General features: G+C 47.8%; 1 protein-coding gene across 1 annotated transcript in view; it reads right to left on the bottom strand.

The window, feature by feature from the left end:
• The window catches only part of LOC137355291 (polyunsaturated fatty acid 5-lipoxygenase-like), a 136,361-nt gene that overhangs the window by 106,147 nt on the left and 2,416 nt on the right, over positions 1-27,798 (bottom strand). The window contains exon 2 of the mRNA XM_068020256.1: positions 16,701-16,899. Within this exon, the coding sequence (XP_067876357.1) occupies positions 16,701-16,899 (199 nt within the window). The remainder of the gene's footprint in view (positions 1-16,700; positions 16,900-27,798) is intronic.

Genomic DNA, 27,798 nt, shown 5'->3' with positions numbered 1-27,798 from the left:
ACACTGTGTTGGCTGCTGCCTGATTGAGGATTGCTCAGTGGTTAATGAGGTTCAGCTGAATGTGGGCTGTGTGCTGAGACTGGAGACCGGAGGCTGTGCAAATGCAACTGCTGCTGGGACAGAGACTGAGAGGAAGATTTTTCCATTTATTCTGTCAACAAGGAAAAGGAACAGGAAGACAAAGGAAATGAAAGCTCTTCTGCGACTTTGGTTTAACATTGCAGTCTTTTTGTATTTGATTGTTGGAGAGGGGAAAGAAGAGAAAGGAAGACGACCTAGGGTGGGGCTGCCTGTCTCAGTAGGGGGCTCCTGTGTTGTTACCATTGAATTGGGAGCTCCCTCCCCACCCTAACCACTTGGCCTCGGCCAGCGGGTGCTGCCCAGGTGAAGAGACATTGTTGTTCAATAACATCCGGAAAAGTGAGTGCCCGGGCAGCTTCAGCTGTCCCAGGTGAAGACATCACCCCCCCGCTGCCCTCCCCACCCCCCCAACCAGAAGACGAGCGATAAGACTGCTCTGTCATTTTGCAGCTGCAATAGACTATTTCCTCCTGGCCTTCCTGTCCCTCAGTCTCTTCCCCTTTGCCTCTAACTCCTTACACTATCAAGTCATGGTTATATCTGATAATAGTTTTTCCCCTCTCTCAACACACAGGGGGGGAAACTCTTCTGCCCCATGGCTTCTCAGTCCTCTCCGGTGATGGGGCCTTCCTATGCTGCAGCAGCTGCTGCTGTGGCTGTTCCTGTTGCCCAGTCACCTTTCAAGCTTTTGACAAAGCATGGGATAAAGAGTTACGCCCACCCAAATATGACAACTGAGGCGTGCGTAAAGGCAATGGCCGAGGTTGTCGGCCCCTCGGCTATTGTTGCAGCCTCAAAAATGTACGGGAAGGAGGTTTTTTTCCTGAAGTCCAAGTGGGCGATGTCCCTGGTCCTGAGTAAGGAGCTCACCTTGGGTGGGACATTTGTGCCAGTGGACCCTCTGGGGGCCACTATGCAGTGGATAATGTTATCTAATGTTCTTCCCTTCATTCCCTGTGAGCTTCTCCTCCCCCACCTGCACCACCTGGGGGAGGTTAGGTCAGGGATCACCCCTGTCCCGCTTGGTCCTTGGGAGAACAGCCTCTGACATGTGTACTCCTTCCGCCACCAGCTATTTATGCGCGGGAGGAGGTCTTGGAGGGCCACTTCAATGTGGAGTTCCAGGGGGCAGCCGACCACGTCTTCTGCAGCTCGGACAGGGTGTGATGCCATGCCTGCAAGGGGGTGGGGCACTTTGTGAGAACTGCCCCAACCTCCCGGCTGCCAACTCCACCTCGGCAGCCCAGGGTGGTGCCGCTGCACCTCCCCCCACTCTCCCTACACCTCCAACAGCCACCGCTCAGGCAGTTCCAGAGGCCTTGTCACAATCTGGCAGCGAGGGGAAACGCCGGTGGAGGTCTCTCTACCTGGGGTGGAGGGTGTTGCACAGCGCAGTCCCGTGCAATAGACTTTTAAGTAGGTTCACGGACTCCCAGGCTGCCTGTAATTTCTGCGGCCTGGACGAGTCTGTGTTCCATGTACATATGGAGTGTGCGAGGTTGCAGCCCTCTTCGAGTATTTAACAGGGGCTGCTCCTCAAGTTTTGACTGCACTTCAGCTCCACGCTCCTGATCTTTGGGCACCAGGTGCAGAGTGGGGTGGGCCGGGAGGAGGATCTCCTTGTTGGTCTGCTCCTGGGCCTGGCCAAGGTGGCAGTTCACAGATCCAGGCAACAGGCCATCGGGGGGTCCTTCTGCCCTGATTGCCTGCCCGTCTTCCAAGGTTTCGCTCGTGCCCGGATGTCCCTGGAGAAGGAGAATGCGGTTGAGGCCTCCCGTGACTGGTGGGCTGGAGTGCATCTGATTTGAAGTTAGAATGATACTCCCTCATCTGATAGAAATAAACTTTGGTTGAAAATAAGTAAATATGGGAAGATTTAAAAAAAAGAGAAACAAGAATCAATTCTTGAATTGGCAGGGTAGATTCAGACCTCGTGTGGTCATGTAAAACGCAGAATGCTGAGTCTGCAGCCTGTTTAATACTTCCCCATATTTTGGTTTCCAGTGAGATCTCATTGTTGGCATGCTCTGTAGCTGTGCCTGGGTTCTGGACTGCACTCGTGAGCCAGGCCCGGAGCAGATAGCCCTTGTCCTCCAACTGACGGCCTGTGACCTGTTTCTAACAAAGGCAGCACAGAGGCTGTCGGAGAATTACATCGAATTGCATGTGTCTACAGCACAGAAACAGGCCCTTCAATACAACTGGTGGATGCTGGTCTTTGTGCTCTACATGAGCCTCCACCCACCTCTGTTCATTTCACCCTATCAGCATATCCTCTGTTCCTTTCTCCCTCATGTATTTAACCAGCTTCCCCTTAAATGTATCGATACTATTCACCTCAACCACTCCCTGTGGTAGTGAGTTCCACATTCTCACCACTCTCTGGATAAACAATTATTTGTTGAATTGGATTTCATAGTGACTATCTTGTATGCTGGGATGCAGTAGCATAGTGGCTTTGTTACTATCCCAGTAATTCATGTGTTCAATCCCCACTACAGCAGATAGGGAATTTAAATTCTGTTAATTAATTAAATTTGGAATATTTAAAAAAAGCTGGTATTGGAAATGGTGATGATGAAACTACTGGATTGTTGTTCACTAACGCTCTGTAGGGAAGGAAATAGAGTCATAGAGAGATACAGCACTGAAACAGGCCCTTCGGCCCACCGAGTCTGTGCTGACCAACAACCACCCATTTATACTAATCCGACATTAATCCCATATTCCCACCATTCTCCTACCTACACTAGGGGCAATTTACAATGGCCAATTTACCTATCAACCTGCAAGTCATTTGGGAGAAAACCAGAGCACCCGGCGGAAACCCACGCAGACACAGGGAGAACTTGCAAACTCCACACAGGCAGTACCCAGAACTGAACCCGGGTTGCTGGAGCTGTGAGGCTGCGGTGCTAACCACTGCGCCACTGTGCTGCCCAAGCAATCTGCCATTCTTACCCAGTCTGGCCTACATGTAACTTGAGATCCATAGTAATGTGGTTGACTCTTAACAGCCCAACAAACCACTCAGCTGCAATTAGGAATGGGCAGAATAGCTGACTTAGCCAATAATGTCCACATCCCATGAATGAATAAAAAGAATTATGACCCCTTGTTTAGGATAAGTGAAAACACCTCTATGTCTACTCGATTAAAAATTTAAAGGCCTCTATCAGGTTGCCTTCTCCTTCGTAAAGGAAACAGCCCAGCCTGTTCTGCTTTTCCTGATGGTTACAACTTCTCAGTTTTAATATCATCCTTGATAATCTTTTTGCACCTCCTCCAGTGCCTCTATATCATTTTTATAATCTGAAGACCGAAACTGTACTCCACTGTGGTTTAACCAATGCTCTATACAAGATTAACAGAGTATTTCTGCTTTTCAGTTCTAACCCTCTAGAAATGATCCCTAATGCTCGGCTTGCTCTTTTTTAAAAATGCTTTTCTGAATGGAGGGATGTGACTAGTGGTGTTCCGCAGAGATCAGTGCTGGGACCTTTGCTGTTTGTAGTATATATAAATGAATTGGAGGAAAATGTAGCTGGTCTGATTAGTAAGTTTGCGGACGACACAAAGGTTTGTGGAGTTGCGGATAGTGATGAGGATTGTCAGAGGATACAGCAGGATATAGATCGGTTGGAGACTTGGGCAGAGACATGGCAGATGGAGTTTAATCTGGACAAATGTGAGGTAATGCATTTTGGAAGGACTAATGCAGGTGGGAGGTATACAGTAAATGGCAGAACCCTTAGGAGTACTGACAGGCAGAGAGATCAGGGCGTACAGGTCCACAGATCACTGAAAGTGGCAATGCAGGTGGATAAGGTAGTCAAGAAGGCACACGGCATGCTTGCCTTTATCGGTCAGGGCATCGAGTATAAAAATTGGCAAGTCATGTTGCAGCTGTACAGAACCTTAATTAGGCCACACTTGGAATATTGCGTACAATTCTGGTCACCACACTACCAGAAGGAAGTGGAGGCTTTGGAGAGGGTACAGAAGAGGTTTACCAGGATGTTGCCTGGTCTGAAGGGTATTAGCTATGAGGAGAGGCTGGATAAACTCGGATTGTTTTCATTGGAACGACGGAGGTAGAGGGGCAAAGTTGAGTGGCATGGACAGAGTGGATAGTCAAAAGCTTTTTCCTAGGGTGGAAGAGTCAGTTACTAGGGGACATAGGTTTAAGGTGCGAGGGGCAAAGTTTAGAGGGGATGTGCAAGGCAAGTTTTTTTACACAGAGGGTGGTGAGCGCCTGGAACTTGCTGCTGGGGGAGGTGGTGGAAGCAGGTACGATAGCGACGTTTAACAGGCATCTTGACAAATACATGAATAGGATGGGAATAGAGGGATACGGTCCCTGGAAGTGCAGAAGGTTTTAGTTTAGACAGGCATCATGATCGGCGCAGGCTTGGAGGGCCGAATGGCCTGTTCCTGTGCTGTACTGTTCTTTGTTCTTTTCTTCTTTAAGCAGCATCACTACTTTTAGTGACTTATGTATCGGTACCCCAAGATCCCTTTGCTTTTCTTCCCCATTCAGGCCTCATTTTCTTCCAGCCAAAATGCACCACCTCACACTTATTCATTTGAAATTAATTTGCCAATGACATGCCCTTTCTGAAAGTTAATTATGTCTGCTTGTAATTTGTCTCAGTCCTCCTCTGTATTAACTAACTCTCCCAATTTGGTGTCGCCCACAAATTCTCTAATTGTTCTTCCAAAGTCCAAATCATTTATCTTTATGTTGAATAACAGCAATCCTGGCATCAATCCTCTGTGGAACACCATTTCCTACCTTTTGTCAAACCGAGTAGCTATCCCTTAACCCCTACTCTCTATTTTCCATTTTGTAGCCAGTTTACTATCCATTTTGACACTTGTCCTGAATCTACATGTTCTGACTTTAGTCATGAGTCCACTCTGTAGTGCCTTATCAATGGCCTTTTGAAATCCAAATATATTATATCTACTACATTACCCTTGCTACATTTGTTACTTCTTCAAAGAATTCAATAAGGTTGGTTAAGCATGACCTTCCTTTTTGAAATCCGTCCTACTTTATTTATTCATCCTTGGGATGTGGGCGTTGCTGACAAGACTGGCCTTTATTGCCAATCTCCAATTGCCCTTGAGAAGGTGGTGGTGAGCTGCCTTCTTTAACTGCTGCAGTCACACCCACAGTGCTGTTAGGAAGGGAGTTCCAGGATTTTGACCCAGTGACAGTGAAGAAACAGTGATATAGTTCCAAGTCAGGATGGTGTGTGGCTTGGAGGGGAATTTGCAGGTGGTGGTGTTCTCATGCATCTGCTGCCCTTGTCCTTCTAGGTGGTAAAGGTCATGGGTTTGGAAGGAGCTGTCAAAGGAGCCTTGGCGAGTTGCTGTAGTGCGTCTTGTAGGTGGTACAGGCTTGAGCCACTGTGCAATGGTGGTGGAGGGAATGAATGTTTAAAGTGATGGATGGGGTGCCAATCAAGTGGGCTGCTTTATCTTGGATGGTTTTGAACTTCTTCAGTGTAGTTGGAGCCGCACTCATCCAAGCAAGTGGAGAATATTCCATCACATTCCTCAAAATGCCTTGTAAATGGCGGACAGGCTTTGGGGAGTCAGAAGGCGAGTTACTCACCACAGAATTCCCAGCCTCTGACGTGCTCTTGTAGCCACAATATTTAAATGGCTACTCCAGTTCAGTTTCTGGTCAATGGCAACCCGGGATGCTGATCGTGAGGGATTAACTTATGGCAATCCTGTTGAATGTCAAGGGGAGATGGTTGGATCCTGTTTGAGATGGTCGTTGCCTGGCACTTGTGTGGCGCAAATGTTACTTGCCACTTATCAGCCCCAGCTTGAATGTTGTCCAGATCATGCTGGATATGGGCACGGACTGCTTCAGTATCTGAGGAGTTGAGAATGGTACTGAACATTGTACAATAAGCAGTGGACATCCCCACTTCTGACCTTATGATTCAAGGAAGGTCATTGATGAAGCAGCTGAAGATGGTTGGACCTAAGACACTACCCTGAGGAACTCCTGTAGCAATGTCCTGGGGCTGAGATGATTGGCTGCCAACAATGTCAATCATCTTCCTTTGTGCTAGGTATGACTCCAACTAGCGGGGAGTTTTCCCCCAATTCCCATTGACTTCAATTTTGTTAAGGCTTCTTGATACCCGTGATGTCAAGGGCAATCACCCTCACCTCATCTCTGGGGTTCAGCTCTTTTGTCCATGTTTGGACCAAGGCTGTAATGATGTTTGGAGCCAACAGGCCCTGGCGGAATCCAAACCGAGCATCAGTCAGCAGGTAATTACTCAGTAAGTGCCGCTTGACAGCACAGTCAACAACACCTTCCATCACTTTGCTGATGATTGAAAGTGGACTGATGGGGCGGTAACTGGCCAGATTGGATTTGACCTGCTTTTTGAGGCCGCAACATATCTGGGCAATCTGGGCAAGTTAGGTAGATGCCAGTGTTAGGAACATAGGAGCAGAAGTAGGCCATTCAGCCCATCAAGCCTGCTCCACCATTCAATACTATCGTGGCTGATCATCCACTTCAATGCCTTATTCCCACACTATCCTTTGTGGTTTTTTTTACATCTACACCCAGGTCCCTCAGCTCCTGCCCTTATTAATAAAGCCCAGGATACTGTATGCTTTATTAACTACTCTCTCAATCTGTTCTGCCACCTTCAATGACTTATGCACATATACACCCAGGTCCCTCTGCTCCTGTACCCCCTTTAGAATTGTACCCTTTATTCTATATTGTCTCTCCATGTTCTTCCTACTAAAATGAATCACTTCACATTTCTCTACATTGAAATTCATCTGCTACCTGTCTCCCCATTCCACCAACTTGTCTATGTCCTTTCGAAGTTCTACACTATCCTCCTCACAGTTCACAATGCTTCCAAGTTTTGTATCATCCGAAAACTTTGAAATTGTGCCCTGTACACCAAGGTCTAGGTCATTAATATATAATCAGGAAAAGCAAGGGTCCCAACAGTGACCCCTGGGGAACTCCACCACAAACCTTCTTCCAGCCCGAAAAGCATCCATTAACCACTACTCTTTGTTTCCTGTCACTCAGCCAATTCTTTATCCATGTTGCTACCATCCCTTTTATTCCATGAGCAACAAGTTTGCTCATAAGTCTGTGTGGCACTGTATCAAATGCCCTTTGAAAGTCCATGTGCACCACATCAACAGCATTGCCCTCATTAACCCTGTTACCTTCTCAAAAAGCTCCAGCAAGTTAGTTAAACATGATTTACCCTTAAGAAATCCATGTTGGCTTTCTTTAATTAATTCTCATTTGTCCATATGATCATTGATTTTGTCTCAAATTATTTTTTCTAGAAGTTTTCCCACCACCGAAGTTAAACTGATTGACCTGTAATTGCTGGGCTTAGCTTTACACCCTTTTTTGAACAAGGGTGTAATGTTTGCAATTCTCCAGTCCTCTTGCACTAGCCCTGAGTCTAAGGAAGACTGAAAAGTTATGGGCAGTGCCACTGCGAATTCCACCCTCACTTTCCTCAGTATCCTTGGATGCATCTCATCCGGCCCTGGTGTTTTATCCACTTTAAGTACAGACAGCCTATCTAATACTTCCTCTTTATCAATTTTAAACCCCTCTAGTGTCTGATTTACCTCCTCTTTCAACATTGCCTGGGTTGCATCTTCTTCCTTGGTAAAGACAGATGCAAAGTATTCATTTAATACCTCAGCTATGCCCTCTGCCTCCATGTGTAAATCCCCTTTCTGGTCTCTAATCGGCCTCACTTCTCCTTTTACTATTTATATGCCTATAGAAAACTTCAGGATTTCCCTTAATGCTAGCTGCCTGTCTCTTTTCATGCTCTCTCTTTGCTTCTCTTATTTGCTTTTTAATTTCCCCTCTTGACCTTCTATATTCAGCCTGGTTCTCAATAGTATTTTCTACATGGCATCTGTTCTAAACACACTTCTTCTTTATAATAATCTCTACCTTTTTTGTCATCTCGGGACCTCTGGATTTGTTTTCCTTACTTTTCCCCTTCGAGGGAACATACCTCGCCTCTGCCCGAACTATCACTTCTTTGAAGGTAGCCCATTGTTCATCTACTAGTTTTCCTGCTGGCTTTTGACTCCAATTTATTCACCCCAGCTCCATTCTTACCCCATTGAAGTTGGCCTTCCCCCAGTTAATTATTCTTACCCTGGATTGCTCTTTGTCCCTTTCCATAGTCAGCTTAAAGCTTATGATACAATGATCACTATCTCCTAAATGCTCTCCTACTGATCCTTGATCCACTTGGCCCACCTCATTCCCAAGAACCAGGTCTAGCAATGCCTCATTTCTTGTTGTATGAGCAACATACTGTTGTAGAAAATTTTCCTGAACACACTCTAGGTCTCTTGCCCCTCACTGCCCTTTACACTACTATTATCCCAGTCTATGTTTGGATAATTAAAGTCCCCCATTATAACGACCGTACAATTTTTTCACCTCTGTAATTTCCTCGCACGTTTGTTCCTCCATGTCCTTCCCTCTAGCTGGTGGCATATAGACAACACTGAGCAATGTAACCGCACCTTTTTTGTTCCTTATCTCTAGCCAAATTGATTCTGACTCAGCCCCTCTGGAACATCCTTTTTCTCCAGCACTGTAATGTTATATTTAATCAATACTGCCACCCCTCCCCCTTTTATCCCTTTCTTATCTTTCCTGAACACCTTGTATCCAGGAATATTTAACACCCAGTCCTGCCCTTCTTTGAGCCAGGTCTTTGTTATAGCCACCTCACCAATCTTATTAACCACACTCCGTGCATTCACATACATGCACATTAACCCTAATTCAGACTTTATTACTTTCTCCCTTACTCTGACCCCACGTAATAACTTACTATTCCCTACTCCCATGCTATCTATCTCCCCCAGTATTCCGTGCTCCTTGGTATTCCTCTCTGATACTTGCTCCTGGTTCCCACGCACCAAACCACCTCCAAAAGACTTGCAGGTTGATAGGTAAATTGGCCATTGTAAATTGCCCCTACTGTAGGTAGGTGGTAGGAGAATGGTGGGGATCTGGTAGAAAATATGGGGGTAGTGTAGGGTTAGTATAAATGGGTGGTTGTTGGTCAGCACAGACTCGGTGGGCCAAAGGGCCTGTTTCAGTGCTGTATCTCTAAATAAAAAAATAAATATAAACAAGTTACCTGTTTTGCTTCCCTCCAATCGAAGCTCTCCCTCAGGTTCCCATCTACTTGACAATTTAGTTTAAACCCTCCCCAACAACACTAACAAATCTCCCTGCGAGGATATTCGTCCCAGTCCTCCTAGGATGCAACCCGTCCATCTTGTACAAGTCCCACCTGCCCCAGAACCAGTCCCAATGTCTCAGAAATATGATGCCCTCCCTCCTACACCAGTTCTCCAGCCATGTGTTCAATTGCTCAATTCTCCTATTCCTTTGCTCACTTGCACATGGGACTGGGAATAATCCTGAGATTACTGCTTTTGAGGTCATGCTTTTTAACCTCCTTCCTAGCTCCCTAAACTCTGCTTTCAGGACCTCATCCCCCTTCTTACCTGTGTCGTTGGTACCAATACTTACCATGACCTTTGGCTGTTCATCCTCCCCCAGAAGAATCTCCTGCAGCCGCTCCGTGACATCCTTGACCCCTGGCACCAGGGAGGCAGCACGCCATCCTGGAGTCACATTTACTGCCGCAGAAACACCTGTCCATTCCCCTTACTAACGAATCCCCCATCACGACTGCTCTCCTCCACTCTTCTTCCTCTCCTCCTGTGCAGCTGAGCCACATGTGGTGCCACAAACATGGCTCTGACTGCACTCCTCTGAGGAACCATCACCCTCACCAGTATCCAAAATGGAAAACCGATTTGCGAGTGAGATCATATCAGGGGACTCCTGCACTACCTTACTGGTAGTATTACACTGCACGGCAGTCACCATTCCCTATCTGGCTGCATGCTCCTAACCTGCAGTGTGACCACTTCCCTAACTGTGCTATCCACGTAGTCCTCCACCTCGTGGATGCACAACAGTGACTCCAGCCACTGCTCAAGTTCCAAACCCCGGAGCTCAAGCTTTTGCAGCCTGCAGATGTGTCCGTCTAGGACACATGGTGTGTCCATGACTTCCCACATGCCATAGGCTATTGCAGCTGTAGAGGAACAGCTTGGTGCGGAGCGTGGATAGTTCTGGAGTAAAAGTCTTCAATATTACAGCTGGGATGTTGCCAAGGCCCATAGCCTTTGCAGTATCCAGTGCCTTCAGCTGTTTCTTGATATAACGTGGAGTGAATCAGATTGGTTGAACACTGATATCTGTGATGCTGGGGATCACAGGAGGAGGCCGAAATGGACTCTGCAGTTCTGGTTGAAGATTGTTGCAAATGCTTCAGCCTTGTCTTTTGCACTGATGTGCTGGGCTCCGCCATCGAGGTTGGGGATGTTTGTGGAGCCTCCTCCTCTGGTTAGTTGTTTAATTGTCTACCACCATTCATGGTGGGTTTGCAAAGCTTTGATTTGATCCATTGGTTGTGGGCTCACTTAGCTCTGTCTATTCTATCCTGACTATTCTTTCTTATATCTTTGATTTCTAGATATTTTCCTCTTACATGTTTGAGTAAAGATTCCATTATCTTTCCTACCACAAGCATTAAGCTACTTGGTCTGTAGTTCCCTAGACCTGTTCTAACTCCCTTTTTAACTATAGGAATATCAGCTGTCCTCCAGTCTTCTGGCACGTTACCTTTTCTAATAAATTTATATATATAATATATATATATATATATATATCTTTCTTTTTTCTTTTGGGCCTCCTTATCTCGAGAGACAATGGGTAAGCGCCTGGAGGTGGTCAGTGGTTTGTGAAGCAGCGCCTGGAGTGGCTATAAAGGCCAATTCTGGAGTGACAGGCTCTTCCACAGGTGCTGCAGAGAAATTTGTTTGTTGGGGCTGTTGCACAGTTGGCTCTCCCCTTGCGCCTCTGTCTTTTTTCCTGCCAACTACTAAGTCTCTTCGACTCGCCACAATTTAGCCCTGTCTTTATGGCTGCCCGCCAGCTCTGGCGAATGCTGGCAACTGACTCCCACGACTTGTGATCAATGTCACACGATTTCATGTCGCGTTTGCAGACGTCTTTATAGCGGAGACATGGACGGCCGGTGGGTCTGATACCAGTGGCGAGCTCGCTGTACAATGTGTCTTTGGGGATCCTGCCATCTTCCATGCGGCTCACATGGCCAAGCCATCTCAAGCGCCGCTGACTCAGTAGTGTGTATAAGCTGGGGGTGTTGGCCGCTTCAAGGACTTCTGTGTTGGAGATATAGTCCTGCCACCTGATGCCAAGTATTCTCCGGAGGCAGCGAAGATGGAATGAATTGAGACGTCGCTCTTGGCTGGCATACGTTGTCCAGGCCTCGCTGCCGTAGAGCAAGGTACTGAGGACACAGGCCTGATACACTCGGACTTTTGTGTTCCGTGTCAGTGCGCCATTTTCCCACACTCTCTTGGCCAGTCTGAACATAGCAGTGGAAGCCTTACCCATGCGCTTGTTGATTTCTGCATCTAGAGACAGGTTACTGGTGATAGTTGAGCCTAGGTAGGTGAACTCTTGAACCACTTCCAGAGCGTGGTCGCCAATATTGATGGATGGAGCATTTCTGACATCCTGCCCCATGATGTTTGTTTTCTTGAGGCTGATGGTTAGGCCAAATTCATTGCAGGCAACCGCAAACCTGTCGATGAGACTCTGCAGGCACTCTTCAGCGTGAGATGTTAAAGCAGCATCGTCAGCAAAGAGGAGTTCTCTGATGAGGACTTTCCGTACTTTGGACTTCGCTCTTAGACGGGCAAGGTTGAACAACCTGCCCCCTGATCTTGTGTGGAGGAAAATTCCTTCTTCAGAGGATTTGAACGCATGTGAAAGCAGCAGGGAGAAGAAAATCCCAAAAAGTGTGGGTGCGAGAACACAGCCCTGTTTCACACCACTCGGGATAGGAAAGGGCTCTGATGAGGAGCCACCATGTTGAATTGTGCCTTTCATATTGTCATGGAATGAGGTGATGATACTTAGTAGCTTTGGTGGACATCCGATCTTTTCTAGTAGTCTGAAGAGACCACGTCTGCTGACGAGGTCAAAGGCTTTGGTGAGATCAATGAAAGCAATGTAGAGGGGCATCTGTTGTTCACGGCATTTCTCCTGTATCTGAGGAAGGGAGAACAGCATGTCAATGGTCGATCTCTCTGTACGAAAGCCACACTGTGCCTCAGGGTAGACGTGCTCGGCCAGCTTCTGGAGCCTGTTCAGAGCGACTCGAGCAAAGACTTTCCCCACTATGCTGAGCAGGGAGATTCCACGGTAGTTGTTGCAGTCACCGCGGTCACCTTTGTTTTTATAGAGGGTGATGATGTTGGCATCGCGCATGTCCTGAGGTATTGCTCCCTCGTCCCAGCACAGGCATAGCAGTTCATGTAGTGCTGAGAGTATAGCAGGCTTGGCACTCTTGATTATTTCAGGGGTAATGCTGTCCTTCCCAGGGGCTTTTCCGCTGGCTAGTGAATCAATGGCATCACTGAGTTCCGATTTGGTTGGCTGTATGTCCAGCTCATCCATGACTGGTAGAGGCTGGGCTGCATTGAGGGCAGTCTCAGTGACAGCATTCTCCCTGGAGTACAGTTCTAGGTAGTGCTCAACCCAGCGGTCCATCTGTTTGCGTTGGTCAGTGATTATGTCCCCCGATTTAGATTTGAGGGGGGCGATCTTCTTGATGGTTGGCCCAAGAGCTCTCTTCATGCCATCATACATTCCTCTGATGTTTCCGGTGTCTGAGGCCAGCTGAATATGACTGCATAGGTGTTGCCAGTAGTCGTTTGCGCAACGCCTAGCTGTTCTTTGTGCAGTACTGCTGGCTGCTTTAAGTGCTGCGGATGTTAAATCGCTGGGGGCTTTCTTGTAGTTTAACAGTGCAATGCACTTAGCGGCTATGACAGGTTCCAGCTCTTCATTATGAGATTGAAACCAGTCTGCATTTCTCTTCGCACTTTTGCCGTAGGTGGTCAAAGCTGACTCATAGATGGCGTCTCTGATGTGGGCCCACTTGGTCTCAGCATCCCCTGTGGGAGTGTTTTGAAGGGCTGTTACAAGTGAATTTAGAAATTTTTGTAACAGCTGTGGGTGAGAAATTCTGCTCGTGTTGATGCGCGGGTGGCCCTTCTGCTTGGAATGATGCAACTTCTTTGGTCTGAGTCAAACCTTGCTGCACACCAGGGAGTGGTCGGTGTCGCAGTCCACACTGTGGAAGCTGCGTGTGATTTGAACACTGTTTAAGGCGGCCCACCTTGTGACAATGAGGTCTAGCTGGTGCCAACGACGTGATCTTGGGTGCCTCCATGAAACCTGGTGACAGGGTTTAGTGTGAAAGAACGAGTTGGTGATGCAGAGGTTATGATAGGTACACAACTCAAGCAGTCTCTGCCCGTTCTCATTCATCCTTCCAACGCCATAGCGCCCAAGGCAGGAGGGCCATGAGTCATGGTCGGCCCCAACCCTGGCATTAAAGTCCCCCAGCAGGAATAGGTGTTCGGTGTTGGGGATGCTGCTAATGATGTTATGGAGTTGTTCATCGAACTGGTCTTTAGCTTCAGGTGGGGAGCAGAGTGTTGGAGCATAGATGCTGAGTAGGTGTACTGGACCAGAGGTGGTGAGCAGTCGGATGGACAGTATGCATTCCGAGCCATTTGAGGGAGGCTCTATCATGCTGAGCAAGGAGTTTCTGATGGCGAAGCCCACTCCATGCTGTCTTGGTTCTTCAGGATCCCTGCCCTGCCAGAAGAAGGTGTAGTCTTGCTCTGCTAGAGAGCCACTCGCGGGGAGGCGAGTCTCCTGAAGTGCTGCAATGTCCACATTGAATCTACTGAGCTTGTTGTTAATGATGGCGGTCTTCCGAGAATCGTTGATTTGTGTAAGGTCTTCCGACAGGCCAGGACACATAGTTCTGACGTTCCAGCTTGCAAAGCGAAGGGCTGGTACCTTCTTTCCTTTTTTCATGTTGTTTGGTGTGATGTTTCAGTCCACCTTTCGCGCAATGACCCTGAGCTCCAAGCACCCATTGAAGCAGGCAGACTGTGGCGGGACAGAACCTTATTGACCGGGAGCTGCCCGGTTTGAGGCGGGCGGTAGCTGTCCACTGAGGTGCAATGACCTCTCCCACCGACAAAGGCAACCCGTGGCGCCCAGTTTCTATGCCAATTTATCTGGACTTATAACCCATAACTGCTGCCTTCCGTGTTGTTTCAGTCGCTGTGAGGCAACTATGGAGTGACCTCTCCATGGCGCATGCCTGGGCAAATTTATGGAGGTTGAGAGTTGCCCAGTCGTCAAAACCCCCCTTTCGGCCTTTCTGGTGGGGTCCAAAGGAGTGCAGGACACGTCGTTTGGCACCAGTATGGCTGCAGGAACTGCCGGAAACATGCCAAAGGTGACACATGACCGCCTACGGGGTTCCGCTCCGGATTTTCTGTTAGGGTTTACTCCCTTAGCCTTGGTCTCTCCCGAGACGCCCACAAGGCAGTGGGGTTGTTGGGGCCCCTACACAGGTGTAGGATGGTGCCGGTGGGAGGAGGGGATGCAAGGGGGATGGGTAGAAGGAGGGGGTGGGGGGGGGGGGTGCGGGCTGGGGGGGGGTTGTGAGGGGGTGAGCTGAGAGGGTGGAGCAGGGAAGGGGGGTAAAGGGGGGGGGGGGGGAGAAGCTGGTGCAGGTAATAAGCCATTTCCTCAGTGCCCACCATCGACGTCCGGAAAGCTCATCCACGTCCTTTGGGAGGTGAAGCATCATTTGGCAGACTTAGAGGTGATTACATTTGCTAAGGGTTTTTTTTTTGCAGTGGTTTAAATAAAGGCATGCAGCATTGCCGACAGTGCGCTGCAGATGCTCTCCGAGCCATCTCCCGCGGGCGCTTTGAAGTTGCGGCCGGGGGGGGCCGTTCGTGGATGTTTTGGGTGTTCGGGGCACCTTTTCTCAGGACTTCTCTCGGGTCCCGCTGCTCCTTCTTCACCTCAATGGACTTACTGCATGCCGTGGCTGCAGACACTCTGGACTGTGAAGACAGCAGGATCGGAGATTAAAGTATCGACAACTGTGCTCGTCAGTTTCATCCGGATCAATTTCATTGAGAAAACAAAGAGCAGGTGTGGCTGGGGGAGGGCAGTGGGCCCAGGTAACATACACTAAAACTAACTGTTAACTTTTAGATAGGGCTAAAATGAACTGATTTAAAGAGCCAGGGGAATTTAAACAGTTTAAGAGGGCAGATTGGGGGAGAAAACGTTAGGGATGGGAGCAGATGGCCATGGATAGAGTTGAACAGCAAGGGAGCTTCCTATCTGTTCAAGATGTATATATATATATATATATATACACAAAATAGTGCCTCTGCTATCTCATCCCTAACTTCTTTCTATATGAAGGTGACTTGACTGCTGTCAGCATAATGGGTACAGACCCGCCTGATGTGCTGCCTGTGGTTGCAAAGCAGTTGTACGTAGTATTGCTAACATTATCAGGCTGATCATCGGGAACATGCAAGGCAATGTGTGTGCAGTCAATGGCACCTTGTACCAGAGGGAAGCCTGCCATGTGAGCAAAGCCTAATCCTGTCTCATCCTGTCCAAAGGGAAGGAGATGTCACGGTTTCTTCAGGTATAAGAGGCTCAGTGACCTCCCTGATACAGCAGCGCACTGAAAGCACGGAGATGTTACCAGTTGTTGCCTGAAAGGGAGCCTGTGGCATAAAAGTTAAAGTCTGTGGTCTCCTTGACAACCACCTGTTACACACCTCTCCCAATTTTCAATTGGAAATGTCGGCTAGCACCCATTTTACACTGTCACCCACAGTCACAATTGCCCCATGCAGTTGCATTTTGCTTAGTATCTTTACCAACTTTTCCTGAGGTTATCTCCCATGGCCTATTGGAACCTGCGCGAGGCCGATTATAATTGGTGGGAGGGGGCAGCATTGAAGTGGTCGATAGGCTCAGGCCCAGCAGCATCCCCCCTCTCCCCCCACCCCCACATCAGGACACTGCCCAGGATCTGGCCTGTTTCTGAAGATGCATCATTGATGAGGGGTGGGGGAAGTGCCTGGTTTCATTGGTTCCCATCACTAAGCAACTTTATCTTCCCAAATGTTCAAAACATTTGATGATTTCATTATTTCCTTTCACCCCAACTCCCTCCCTGCCGCCTCCTGAAGGCACTGATTCATGTTGGTTCACGGGTTCCAGAGTGCTCTGGCCTCACGTACACGGTTCAACAAATTGATGGCAGGCTATTTAACTATGGAGGACATCACTGCAGAGCCTGGCATCCACTCTTGCACTCTGTGCATCAAGGGAGGCGAGGTGCGGGGGTTGGTCACTGGAGGAGGATCAGAAGCTGGTAGCCTTGCTGATCTTTCCTTCCACTAGCCCAGAGACACGAAGGTCAGCTGTAAGTCCCCGAAAGCAGCTAATTCTCCATAGACTGGGGATCAAACCTGTTGCCCCAACTGCATGCCTTCTCCCACACCCACTTCTGAGTTTAGTTCTAGGGTTTGATGCTAACCGTGCCCATCCCGGAGCTCAATTTCCTTGTGGTTGGTGATCCATCGGTAACACGGAAACTCCATGTACTCGCCAGCGGGTGTTTTTACTGTGATGTATTTACAGTACCAGTCATCCTGCAGCCAGTACTTGCGCTTTTCAATCTTCACCAATAGGATGTCTCCAATATTATGCGTCACAGTTACATCATACGAATCCACCTAACAAAGCAAAGGGGAGGATTAGAGGTCTGTCAGGTGTAAAGAGGGCAGCAGGTGGGCACTGGGCACTGTACCAGTATGTGATGTTGTTACATGCTGTGACCACAAAGGGGAATTAGCGAGATTCAGTCAGGCAGAAATAAAAGCAAAATACTGCGGATGCTGGAAATCTGAAATAAAAACAAGAAATGCAGGAAATACTCAACAGGTCTGGCAGCATCAGTGGAGAGAGAAGCAGAGTTAACGTTTCAGGTCAGTGACCCTTCTTCAGAATGGAGAGGTTTTTTGTAACTGGACAGGTGCTTCCCTCTAAACATTGGAAATTCCCTCCTTTATTTACCCCTGTGGTTAGCTCCCTGTTTACTTTGTGGTGATAAAATATGGAGACTACTTTCTTCGCCTCATGGTTCTCAAACTAGAGTCAAACCAAAAGTTGGTTTCTTTTAACCATAAATCAAAATTAATGTTGGAAACAAGTAATCTACTGGAGTGGGCCAAGTTGCTTGATCGGGAATTTATATGGATAGGGATTTTGCTCTGGGTGTTAATTAAATTGAACATGTTCAAGGTATTAATAGGTCCTCTGTCTCCAGTGGTGAACATTCCATGTAAAGTTCACAACATTCTATCTTCAATCAAGCATGACTGTCAGCCGCAATTTCAAACTTTTAGAACAGAAAAGTAGGAACAAAAAGATAAAAATAAATCATGGGGAGGAACTCACCAGCTTTAACTTTAAGATGAGTTAATATAGAATGAGAATATTAGATCCAAGGAAGAGGCTTATAATGTTTGCCAAAAAGAGCAGTAAGCCTGAAGATTGGGAGGATTTTAGAATTCAGCAAAGGATGACCAAGAAACTGATAAAGAAAGAGGAAAGAGAAGATGGGACATAAAAAGATTGTAAAAAGGTCCCATCGGGATGTTAAAAGGAAGTGTTTAGTGAAATTAACCATGGATCCCTCACAGGAAGAGATAGGAGAAATTATAATGGGGAATAAGGAAATGGTGAGACATTAAATAAATACTTGGTTTCCTGGAAGAAGACACAAAAACATTTCCGGAAAAAGCAGCGAACCAAAAGTCTCGCGGGAATGAGTAACTTAAAGATATTAGTGTCCATTGAAGACACAGTACTGGAGAAATTAATGGTATTAAAAGTTGGTAAATCCCCTGGACCTGATGGCCTGCATCCTAGGATTTTAAAGAGGTGGCTATAGAGATAGTGGATGCACTGGTTTTGATCTTCCAGAATTCCCTAGATTCTAGAATGGTCCCCATGGATTGGGAGTAACAAATATAAAGGAGGGAGAGAGGAAACAAGGGAACTATAGGCCAGTTAACATGACATCAGTAGTTGGGTAAATGCTATTATTAGGGATGTGGTAACCAAGCACTTAAGGAATCATAACATGATTAGGCAGAATCAAGAGGAATTTATGAAAGAAACATCGCATTTGACAAATCTGTTGAGTTTTTTTGAGCATGTAACTAGTCAGATGGATAAGGAGGGAACCAGTACATCAATGTAGTGTATTTGCATTTTCAAAAAGTATGTAATAAGGTGCCATACAAGAGGTTATGACACAAAATTAGGATTGGGGATTGATTAATGGACAGAAAACAGAGTAGGAATAAATGGGACATTTTCGGGTCGGCAGGCTGTAACTAGCCGGGTACCGCAAGGATCAATACTTGGGCCTTGGCTATTGAATGTTTACTCACTAGATGAATGACAAAGATGAGGGGACTGAGAGTAATGTATCCAAGTTTTCTGACAATACATAGTTACATGGGAAAGTAAGCAGTAAGAAGGACATAAAGAGGCTGCAAAAGGATGTAGACAGGTTGAATGCGTGGGAAACAACATGGCAGATGGAATATAATGTGGAGAAGTGTAAAGTTATGCCTTTTGAAAGGAAAAATAGAAAAGAACAGTTTAAATGGTGAAAGACTGGGAAATGTTGGTACTCAGAGGGACCTGCTTGTCCTTGCATATGAATCACAGAAAATTAACCTGCAGGTAGGCCTGGGTAGGCGGTGGTGTAGTGGTATTATCACTGGACCAGTAACCCAGAGACCCAGGGTATTCCTCTGGGGACATGGGTTCGAATCCCACCACAGCAGAAGGTGGAATTTAAACTTAATAAAAATCTGGAATTAAAAACTAGTCTAATGATGGCCATGAAACCATTGTCGATTGTTGTAAAAACCTGCTGTCTGCTGTTCTTACCTGGTCTGGCCTACAGATGACTCCAGACCCACAGCAATGTGGTTAACTCTTACATGCCCTCTGAAATGGCCTAGCAAGCCACTCAGTTGTACCTAACCGCTACGAAGTCTATAAAAAGGAATGAAACCGGACAGACCACCCGGCATCGACCTAGGCACCGGAAACGACAACGGCAAACCCAGCCCTGTCGACCCTGCAAAGTCCTCCTTACTAACATCTGGGGGCTTGTGCCAAAGTTGGGAGAGCTGTCCCACAGACTAGTCAAGCAGCAGCCTGACATAGTCATACTCACGGAATCATACCTAACAGACAATGTCCCAGACACTGCCATCACCATCCCCGGGTACGTCCTGTCCCACCGGCAAGACAGACCCAGCAGAGGTGGTGGCACAGTGGTATACAGTAGGGAGGGAGTTGCCCTGGGAGTCCTCAACATCGACTCCGGACCTCATGAAGTCACATGGCATCAGGTCAAATATGGGCAAGGTAACCTCCAAATGATTACCACCAACCGTCCTCCCTCAGCTGATGACTCAGTACTCCTCCATATTGAACACCACTTGGAGGAAGCACTGAGGGTGGCAAGGGCACAAAATGTACTCTGGGTGGGGGACTTCAATGTCCATCACCATGAGTGGCTCGGTAGCACCACTACTGACCGAGCTGGCCGAGTCCTAAAGGACATGGCTGCTAGACTGGGTCTGCGGCAGGTGGTGGGGGAACCAACAAGAGGGAAGAACATACTCGACCTTGTCCTCACCAATCTGCCTGCCACGGATGCATCTGTCCATGACAGTATTGGTAGGAGTGACCACCGCACAGTCCTTGTGGAGACGAAGTCCCGCCTTCACATTGAGGATACCGTCCATCGTGTTGTGTGGCACTATCACCGTGCTGAATGGGATAGATTTCGAATGGATCTAGCAATGCAAAACTGGGCATCCATGAGGCACTGTGGGCCATCAGCAGCAGCAGAATTGTACTCAACCACAATCTGTAACCTCATGGCCCGGCATATCCCCCACCCTACCATTACCATCAAGCCAGGAGACCAACCCTGGTTCAATGAAGAGTGCAGGAGGGCATGCCAGGAGCAGCACCAGGCATACCTCAAAATGAGGTGTCAACCTGGTGAAGCTACAACCCAGGACTACTTGCGTGCCAAACTGTGCAAGAAGCATGCGATAGACAGAGCTAAGCGATCCCATAACCAACGGATCAGATCTAAGCTCTGCAGTCCTGCCACATCCAGCCGTGAATGGTGGTGGACAATGAAACAACTAACTGGAGGAGGTGGCTCCACAAATATCCCCATCCTCAATGATGGGGGCGCCCAGCACATCAGTGCGAAAGATAAGGCTGAAGCATTTGCAACAATCTTCAGCCAGAAGTGCCGAGTTGATGATCCATCTCGGCCTCCTCCTGAAGTCCCCAGCATCACATATGCCAAACATCAGCCAATTCGATTCACTCCACGTGATATCAAGAAACGACTGAAGGCACTGGATACTGCAAATGCTATGGGCCCTGACAATATTCCGGCAATAGTACTGAAGACCTGTGCTCCAGGACTTGCCACGCCCCTAGCCAAGCTGTTCCAGTACAGCTACAACACTGGCATCTACCCTGCAATGTGGAAAATTGCCCAGGTATGTCCTGTACACAAAAAGCAGGACAAATCCAACCTGGCCAACTACCACCCCATTAGCCTACTCTCAATCATCAGTAAAGTGATGGAAGGTGTCATCAACAGTGCCATCAAGCGGCACTTGCTTAGCAACAACCTGCTCAGTGATGCTAAGTTTGGGTTCCGCCAGGGCCACTCAGCTCCTGACCTCATTACAGCCTTGGTTCAAACATGGACAAAAGAGCTGAACTCAAGAGGTGAGGTGAGAGTGACTGCCCTTGACATCAAGGCAGCATTTGACAGAGTGTGGCATCAAGGAGCCCTAGCAAAACTGGAGTCAATGGGAATCAGGGGAAAAACTCTCCGCTGGTTGGAGTCATACCTTGCGCAAAGGAAGATGGTTGTGGTTGTTGGAGGTCAATCATCTGAGCTCCAGGACATCACTGCAGGAGTACCTCAGGGTAGTGTCCTAGGCCCAACCATCTTCAGCTGCTTCATCTAACCTTCAATCATAAGGTCAGAAGTGGGGATGTTCGCTGATGATTGCACAATGTTCAGCACCATTCGCAACTCCTCAGATACTGAAGCAGTCTGTGTAGAAATGCAGCAAGACCTGGACAATATCCAGGCTTGGGCTGATAAGTGGCAAGTAACATTCGCGCCACACAAGTGCCAGGCAATGACCATCTCCAACAAAAGAGAATCTAACCATCTCCCCATGACATTCAACGGCATTACCATCACTGAATCCCCCACTATCAACATCCTAGGGGCTACCATTGACCGAAAATTGAACTGGAGTAGCCATATAAATACCGTGGCTACAAGAGCAGGTCAGAGGCTAGGAATCCTGTGGCGAGTAACTCACCTCCTGACTCCCCAAAGCCTATCTACCATCTACAAGGCACAAGTCAGGAGTGTGATGGAATACTCTCCACTTGCCTGGATGGGTGCAGCTCCAACAACACTCAAGAAGCTCGACACCATCCAGGATAAAGCGGCCCGCTTGATTGGCACCCCATCTACAAACATTCACTCCCTCCATCACCGACGCACAGCGGCAGCAGTGTGTACCATCTACAAGATGCACTGCAGCAATGCACCAAGGCTCCTTCGACAGCACCTTCAAAACCCGCGACCTCTACCAACTAGAAGGACAAGGGCAGCAAATACATGGGAACACCACCACCTGCAAGTTCCCCTCCAAGTCACACACCATCCTGACTTGGAACTATATTGCTGTTCCTTCACTGTCGCTGGGTCAAAATCCTGGAACTCCCTTCCTAATAGCACTGTGGGTGTACCTACCCCACATGGACTGCAGCGGTTCAAGAAGGCAGCTCACTACCACCAAGGGCAATTAGGGATGGGCAATAAATGCTGGCCTGGCCAGCGACGCCCACATCCCGTGAATGAATAAAAAAAAAGGTACTGCAAGCAATTAGGAAGACAAATGGCATATCAGTTTTCATTACAAAGGGACTGAGCATTTGGATAAATATGAGCTGATCAGAGGCAGCCAGTATGAATTTGCAAAGAGTAAGTCATGTCTAACAAACCTTGTTAAATATTTTCAAAAGGTCATAACATGGGAGATATGGGAATGTCAATGGATGTTATCTATACAGATTTCCAGAAGGCATTCAACAAGTTTCCACATGAGAGACTGTTAGCAAAAATGAAAGTGCATGGAACTGGAAGCCACCTTTTGACATAAAAAAGAAAGATTTACATTTATATAGTGCCTTTCACGATCACTGAATGTCTCAAAGAGCTTTACAACCAAAGAAGTACTTTTTTTTTTGAAGTGTAGTTACTGTTGTGAGAGGGAATTGGTGAGAAAGTAGGAGACAGGGAGTAGGATAACGAGTATTTACTCCAGTTAGCAGTATGTGACTACCAGATATACGGCTCTTTATTCTTTCATCTAAGTTTGTTGGGAACATCAAGCACCAAGTTAGCTGGCACAGTAAATGGTGTCGATGGGAGTAGAAGTTTGCAAAGGGCCATCGATAGATTAAGTAAGTGAGCAGATGGCGTTCAAGATCAGAGCGTTTTCTAAATGGTGAGAAGTGAGGAACTGTGAAGGAGCAGAGAGATTTAAGGTCCAAGTACAGAAATCACTAAAAGCTAGTGGATAGGTATAAAAATAATTTTTAAAAAGCTAATGGAATGTTAGCCTTTATCTCAAGGGGCTGGGATATAAAAGGGTGGAAGTGACTGCGTCTGGAGTACTACATTCAGTTCTGGGCACTGCAGCTCAGGACGATGTGTGTTCCAGCAGAGGGTACAGCGGAAATTCACCCGAATGATATTGGGGCTAATAGGATTAAATTATGAGGGCAGGTTGCATAGACTAGACTTGTGTTTCCTTGTTTGTACAAGATTAAGAGTGATCTAACTGAGGTGTTTAAGATGAATAAAGGATTTGTTAGTTTCTGTCTCTATCATATTTAGGAGAGTCCAAGACAAGAGGTTATAGCCTTAAAATTACAACTCGGTCGCTAAGGGGGTGATATCATAAAGCACTTCTTCACACAAAGGGTAGTGGAAACGTAGAGCCCACCTCGCATCACCACCACCTACCAACAAAAAACAACTGTTGAGGCTTGGGTGTCCATTGAAAATTTTCAAACGCGAGACTGATAGGTTTATGTGTGGTTCGGGTAATAAGGGATATGAAGTCAAATTGGGTAAATGGGGTTAAGGCAGATAGCAGCCACAACCTCACTGAATGGTGGACAAGGCTAAAGGGACTGAATGGCCTACTCCTGTTCCTGCATCCCAAATGGCCATAAACGGAGGAACACCAAGGGTTGGAAACGACGCTCTCAGTCCTTCTGGACTGAATCTGAAATTGGAGAACACAGTCCCCCACTGATAGCCCCTAACTACTGTTCAGCTTCAATCACCTCCTTGTGGGCTTCATTTGAACTAAACATTTAAATACCTGTGTGTGCAGGAGTTCTATCTGATCTGCAAAAAATATTATCACTTGAAAAATGCCTCATTATTTATGATGTATTTGACATATATCCGGAAATCCGGAAAATCCGGGGCGGAACCCCGAAGGCGGTCATGTGTCACCTTTGGCATGTTTCCTGCAGATCCTGCAGCCATACCGGTGCCAGACGTCGTGCTCTGCACTCCTTTGGACCCCACCAGGAAGGCCAAGAGGGGGGCAACTCACAACCTTCATACATCCGCCCAGGCATGGGCCATGGAGAGGTCACTCCATAGTCGCCTCACAGCGACCAAAACAACACAGAAGGCAGCAGTTACGGGTTATAAGTCCTGCTCAATTGGCGTAGAGATTGGGCGCCACGGGTTGCCTTTGTCGGTGGGAGAGGTCATCACATCTCACTGGACAGCTACCGCCCGCCTCAAACCGGGCAGCCCCCGGTCAGTAAGGTTCTGTCCCGCCACAGTCCACCTGCTTCAATGGGTGCTTGGAGCTCAGGGTCATTGCCCGACAAGTGGACTGCAACACCACACCAAACAGCACGACCAAAAAAGGAAAGAAGGTACCAGCCCTTGTTTTGCAAGCTGGAACGTCAGAACTATGTGTCCTGGCCTGTCGGAAGACCTTACAAAAATCATCAATTTTCGGAAGACCGCCATCATTAACAACGAGCTCAGTAGACTCAATGTGGGCATTGCAGCACTTCAGGAGACACGCCTCCCTGCGAGTGGATCTCTAAGAGAGCAAGACTATACCTTCTTCTGGCAGGGTAGGGATCTTGAAGAACCAAGACAGCTTCGCCGTCAGAAACTCTTTGCTCAGCATGATAGAGCCACCCTCAAATGGCTCGGAATGCATACTGTCCATCCGACTGTTCACCGCCTCTGGTCCAGTACACCTACTCAGCATCTATGCTCCAACACTCTGCTCCCCACCTGAAGCTAAAGACCAGTTCTACGAGGGACTCCATAATATTATTAGTAGCATCCCCAACACCGAACACCTATTCCTGCTGGGGGACTTTAATGCCAGGGTTGGGGCCGACCATGACTCATGGCCCTCCTGCCTTGGGCGCTATGGCACAGGTAGGATGAATGAGAATGGACAGAGACTGCTTGAGTTGTGTACCTATCACAACCTCTGCATCACCAACTCATTCTTTCACACTCAACCCTGTCACCAGGTTTCATGGAGGCAGCCAAGATCACGTCGTTGGCACCAGCTGGACCTCATCGTCACAAGGCGAGCCCCTTTAAACAGCGTTCAAATCACACGCAGCTTCCACAGTGTGGACTGCGACACCGACCGCTTCCTGGTGTGCAGCAAGGTTAGACTCAAACCAAAGAAGCTGCATCACTCCAAGCAGAAGGGCCGCCCACAGCATCAACACTAGCAGATTTTCTCATCCACAGCTGTTACATAAGTTTCTAAATTCACTTGAAAAAGCCCTTCAAAACACTCCGACAGGGGATGCAGAGACCAAGTGGGCCCACATCAGAGACGCCATCTATGACTCAGCAATGACCACCTTTGGCAAACGTGTGAAGCGGAATGCAGACTGGTTTCAATCTCACTTTGAAGAGCTGGAACCTGTCATAGCTGCTAAGTGCATTGCACTGCTAAACTACAAGAAAGCCCCCAGCGAGTTAACATCTGTAGCACTTAAAACAGCCAGAAGCGCTGCACAAAGAACAGCCAGGCGCTGCGCAAATGACTACTGGCATCACCTATGCAGTCATATTCAGCTGGCCTCAGACACCGGAAACATCAGAGGAATGTATGATGGCATTAAGAGAGCTTTTGGGCCAACCATCAAGAAGATCGCCCCCCTCAAATCTAAATCAGGGGACACAATCACTGACCAACACAAGCACAAGGACTGCTGGGTGGAACACGACCTAGAACAGTACTCCAGGGAAAATGTTGTCACTGAGACCGCCCTCAATGCAGCCCAGTCTCTGCCAGTCATGGATGAGCTGGACATACAGCCAACAAAATCAGAACTCAGTGATGCCATTGATTCTCTAGCCAGTGGAAAAACCCCTGGGAAGGAGGCATTACGCCTGAAATAATCAAGAGTGCCAAGCCTGCTATACTTTCAGCACTCTATGAACTGCTTTGCCTGTGCTGGGACGAGGGAGCAGTACAACAGGACATGTGCGATGCCAATATCATCACCCTCTATAAGAACAGGGGTGACCGCGGTGACTGCAACAACTGCCGTGGAATCTCCCTGCTCAGCATAGTGGGGAAAGTCTTTGCTCGAGTTGCTTTAAACAGGCTCCAAAAGCTGGCCGAGCGTGTCTACCCTGAGGCACAGTGTGGCTTTCGAGTAGAGAGATCCACCATTAACATGCTGTTCTCCCTTCACCAGCTACAGGAGAAATGCCATGAACAACAGATGCCCCTCTACGTTGCTTTCATTGATCTTACCAAAGCCTTTGACCTCGTCAGCAGACGTGGTCTCTTCAGACTACTAGAAAAGCTTGGATGCCCACCAAAGCTACTAAGTATCATCACCTCATTCCATGACAATATGAAAGGCACAATTCAGCATAGCGGTGCCTCATCAGACCCCTTTCCTATCCTGAGTGGCGTGAAACAGGGCTGTGTTCTCACACCTACACTGTTTGGGATCTTCTTCTCCCTGCTGCTCTCACATGTGTTCAAGTCTTCAGTAGAAGGAATTTCCCTCCACACAAGATCAAGCGGCAGGTTGTTCAACCTTGCCCGTCTAAGAGCGAAGACCAAAGTACAGAAAGTCCTCATCAGGGAACTCCTCTTTGCTGACGATGCTGCACTAACATCCCATACAGAAGAGTGTCTGCAGAGTCTCATCGACAGGATTACGGCTGCCTTCACCGAATTTGGCCGAGCCATCAGCCTCAAGAAAACAAACATCATGGGACAGGACGTCAGAAATGCTCCATCCATCAATATCGGCGAACTCGCTCTGGAAGTGGTTCAAGAGTTCACCTACCGAGGCTCAACTATCACCAGTAACCTGTCTCTCGAGGCAGAAATCAACAAGCGCATGGGAAAGGCTTCCACTGCTATGTCCAGACTGTGTGGGAAAGAGTGTAGGAAAATGGCGCACTGACACAGAACACAAAAGTCCGAGTGTATCAAGCATGTGTCCTCAGTACCTTGCTCTACGGCAGCGAGGCCTGGGCAACGTATGTCAGCCAAGAGCGACGTCTCAATTCATTCCATCTTCGCTGCCTCCGGAGAATCCTTGGCATCAGGTGGCAGGACCGTATCTCCAACACAGAAGTCCTCGAGGCAGACAACATCCCCAGCATATACACCCTACAGAGCCAGCAGTCCTTGAGATGGCTTGGCCATGTGAGCCGCATGGAAGATGGCAGGATCCCCAAGGACACATTGTACAGCGAGCTCGTCACTGGTATCAGACCCACCGGCCATCCATGTCTCCGCTTTAAAGACGTCTGCAAACCTGACATGAAGTCCTGTGACATTGATCACAAGTCGTGGGAGTCAGTTGCCAGCGATCGCCAGAGATGGCAGGCAGCCATAAAGGCGGGGCTCAAGTGTGGCGAGTCAAAGAGACGTAGCAGTTGGCAGGAAAAAAGACAGACGCGCAAGGAGAGAGCCAACTGTGTAACAGCCCCGACAACCAATTTTATCTGTAGCACCTGTGGAAGAGTCTGTCACTCTAGAATTGGCCTTTATCGCCACTCCAGGCACTGCTTCACAAACCACTGACCACCTCCAGGCGCCTATCTATTGTCTCTCGAGACAAGGAGGCCAAAGAAGAAGACATATATCACATGCTGTGCTAATCACTCACACAGAAACTCAGCTACAAAGACTCATGGACTGTCTCTTCCATGCCTGTAACTTGTTCTCCTAGATTATATGCATTAAGAAAACTGTGATCATGGGACAAGGTGTTGCATCTCAGCCCCTGATCACACTAAATAACACCCCACTGGAAGTGGTTAGCAAATTCTGCTACCTCGGGTTCACACTGACAATCTGTCCCTTGATGCAGAGTTCAATACATGCATAGGGAAAGCAGCTACCACCTTTGGCCGACTCAAGAAATATGCATGA

Source organism: Heterodontus francisci, chromosome 42 (genome assembly GCF_036365525.1).
Source record: "Heterodontus francisci isolate sHetFra1 chromosome 42, sHetFra1.hap1, whole genome shotgun sequence".
NCBI classification, from domain to species: domain Eukaryota; kingdom Metazoa; phylum Chordata; class Chondrichthyes; order Heterodontiformes; family Heterodontidae; genus Heterodontus; species Heterodontus francisci.
The sequence above is the reverse complement of the archived record's forward strand: the minus strand, read 5'-3'. Positions and strand labels throughout refer to the sequence as shown.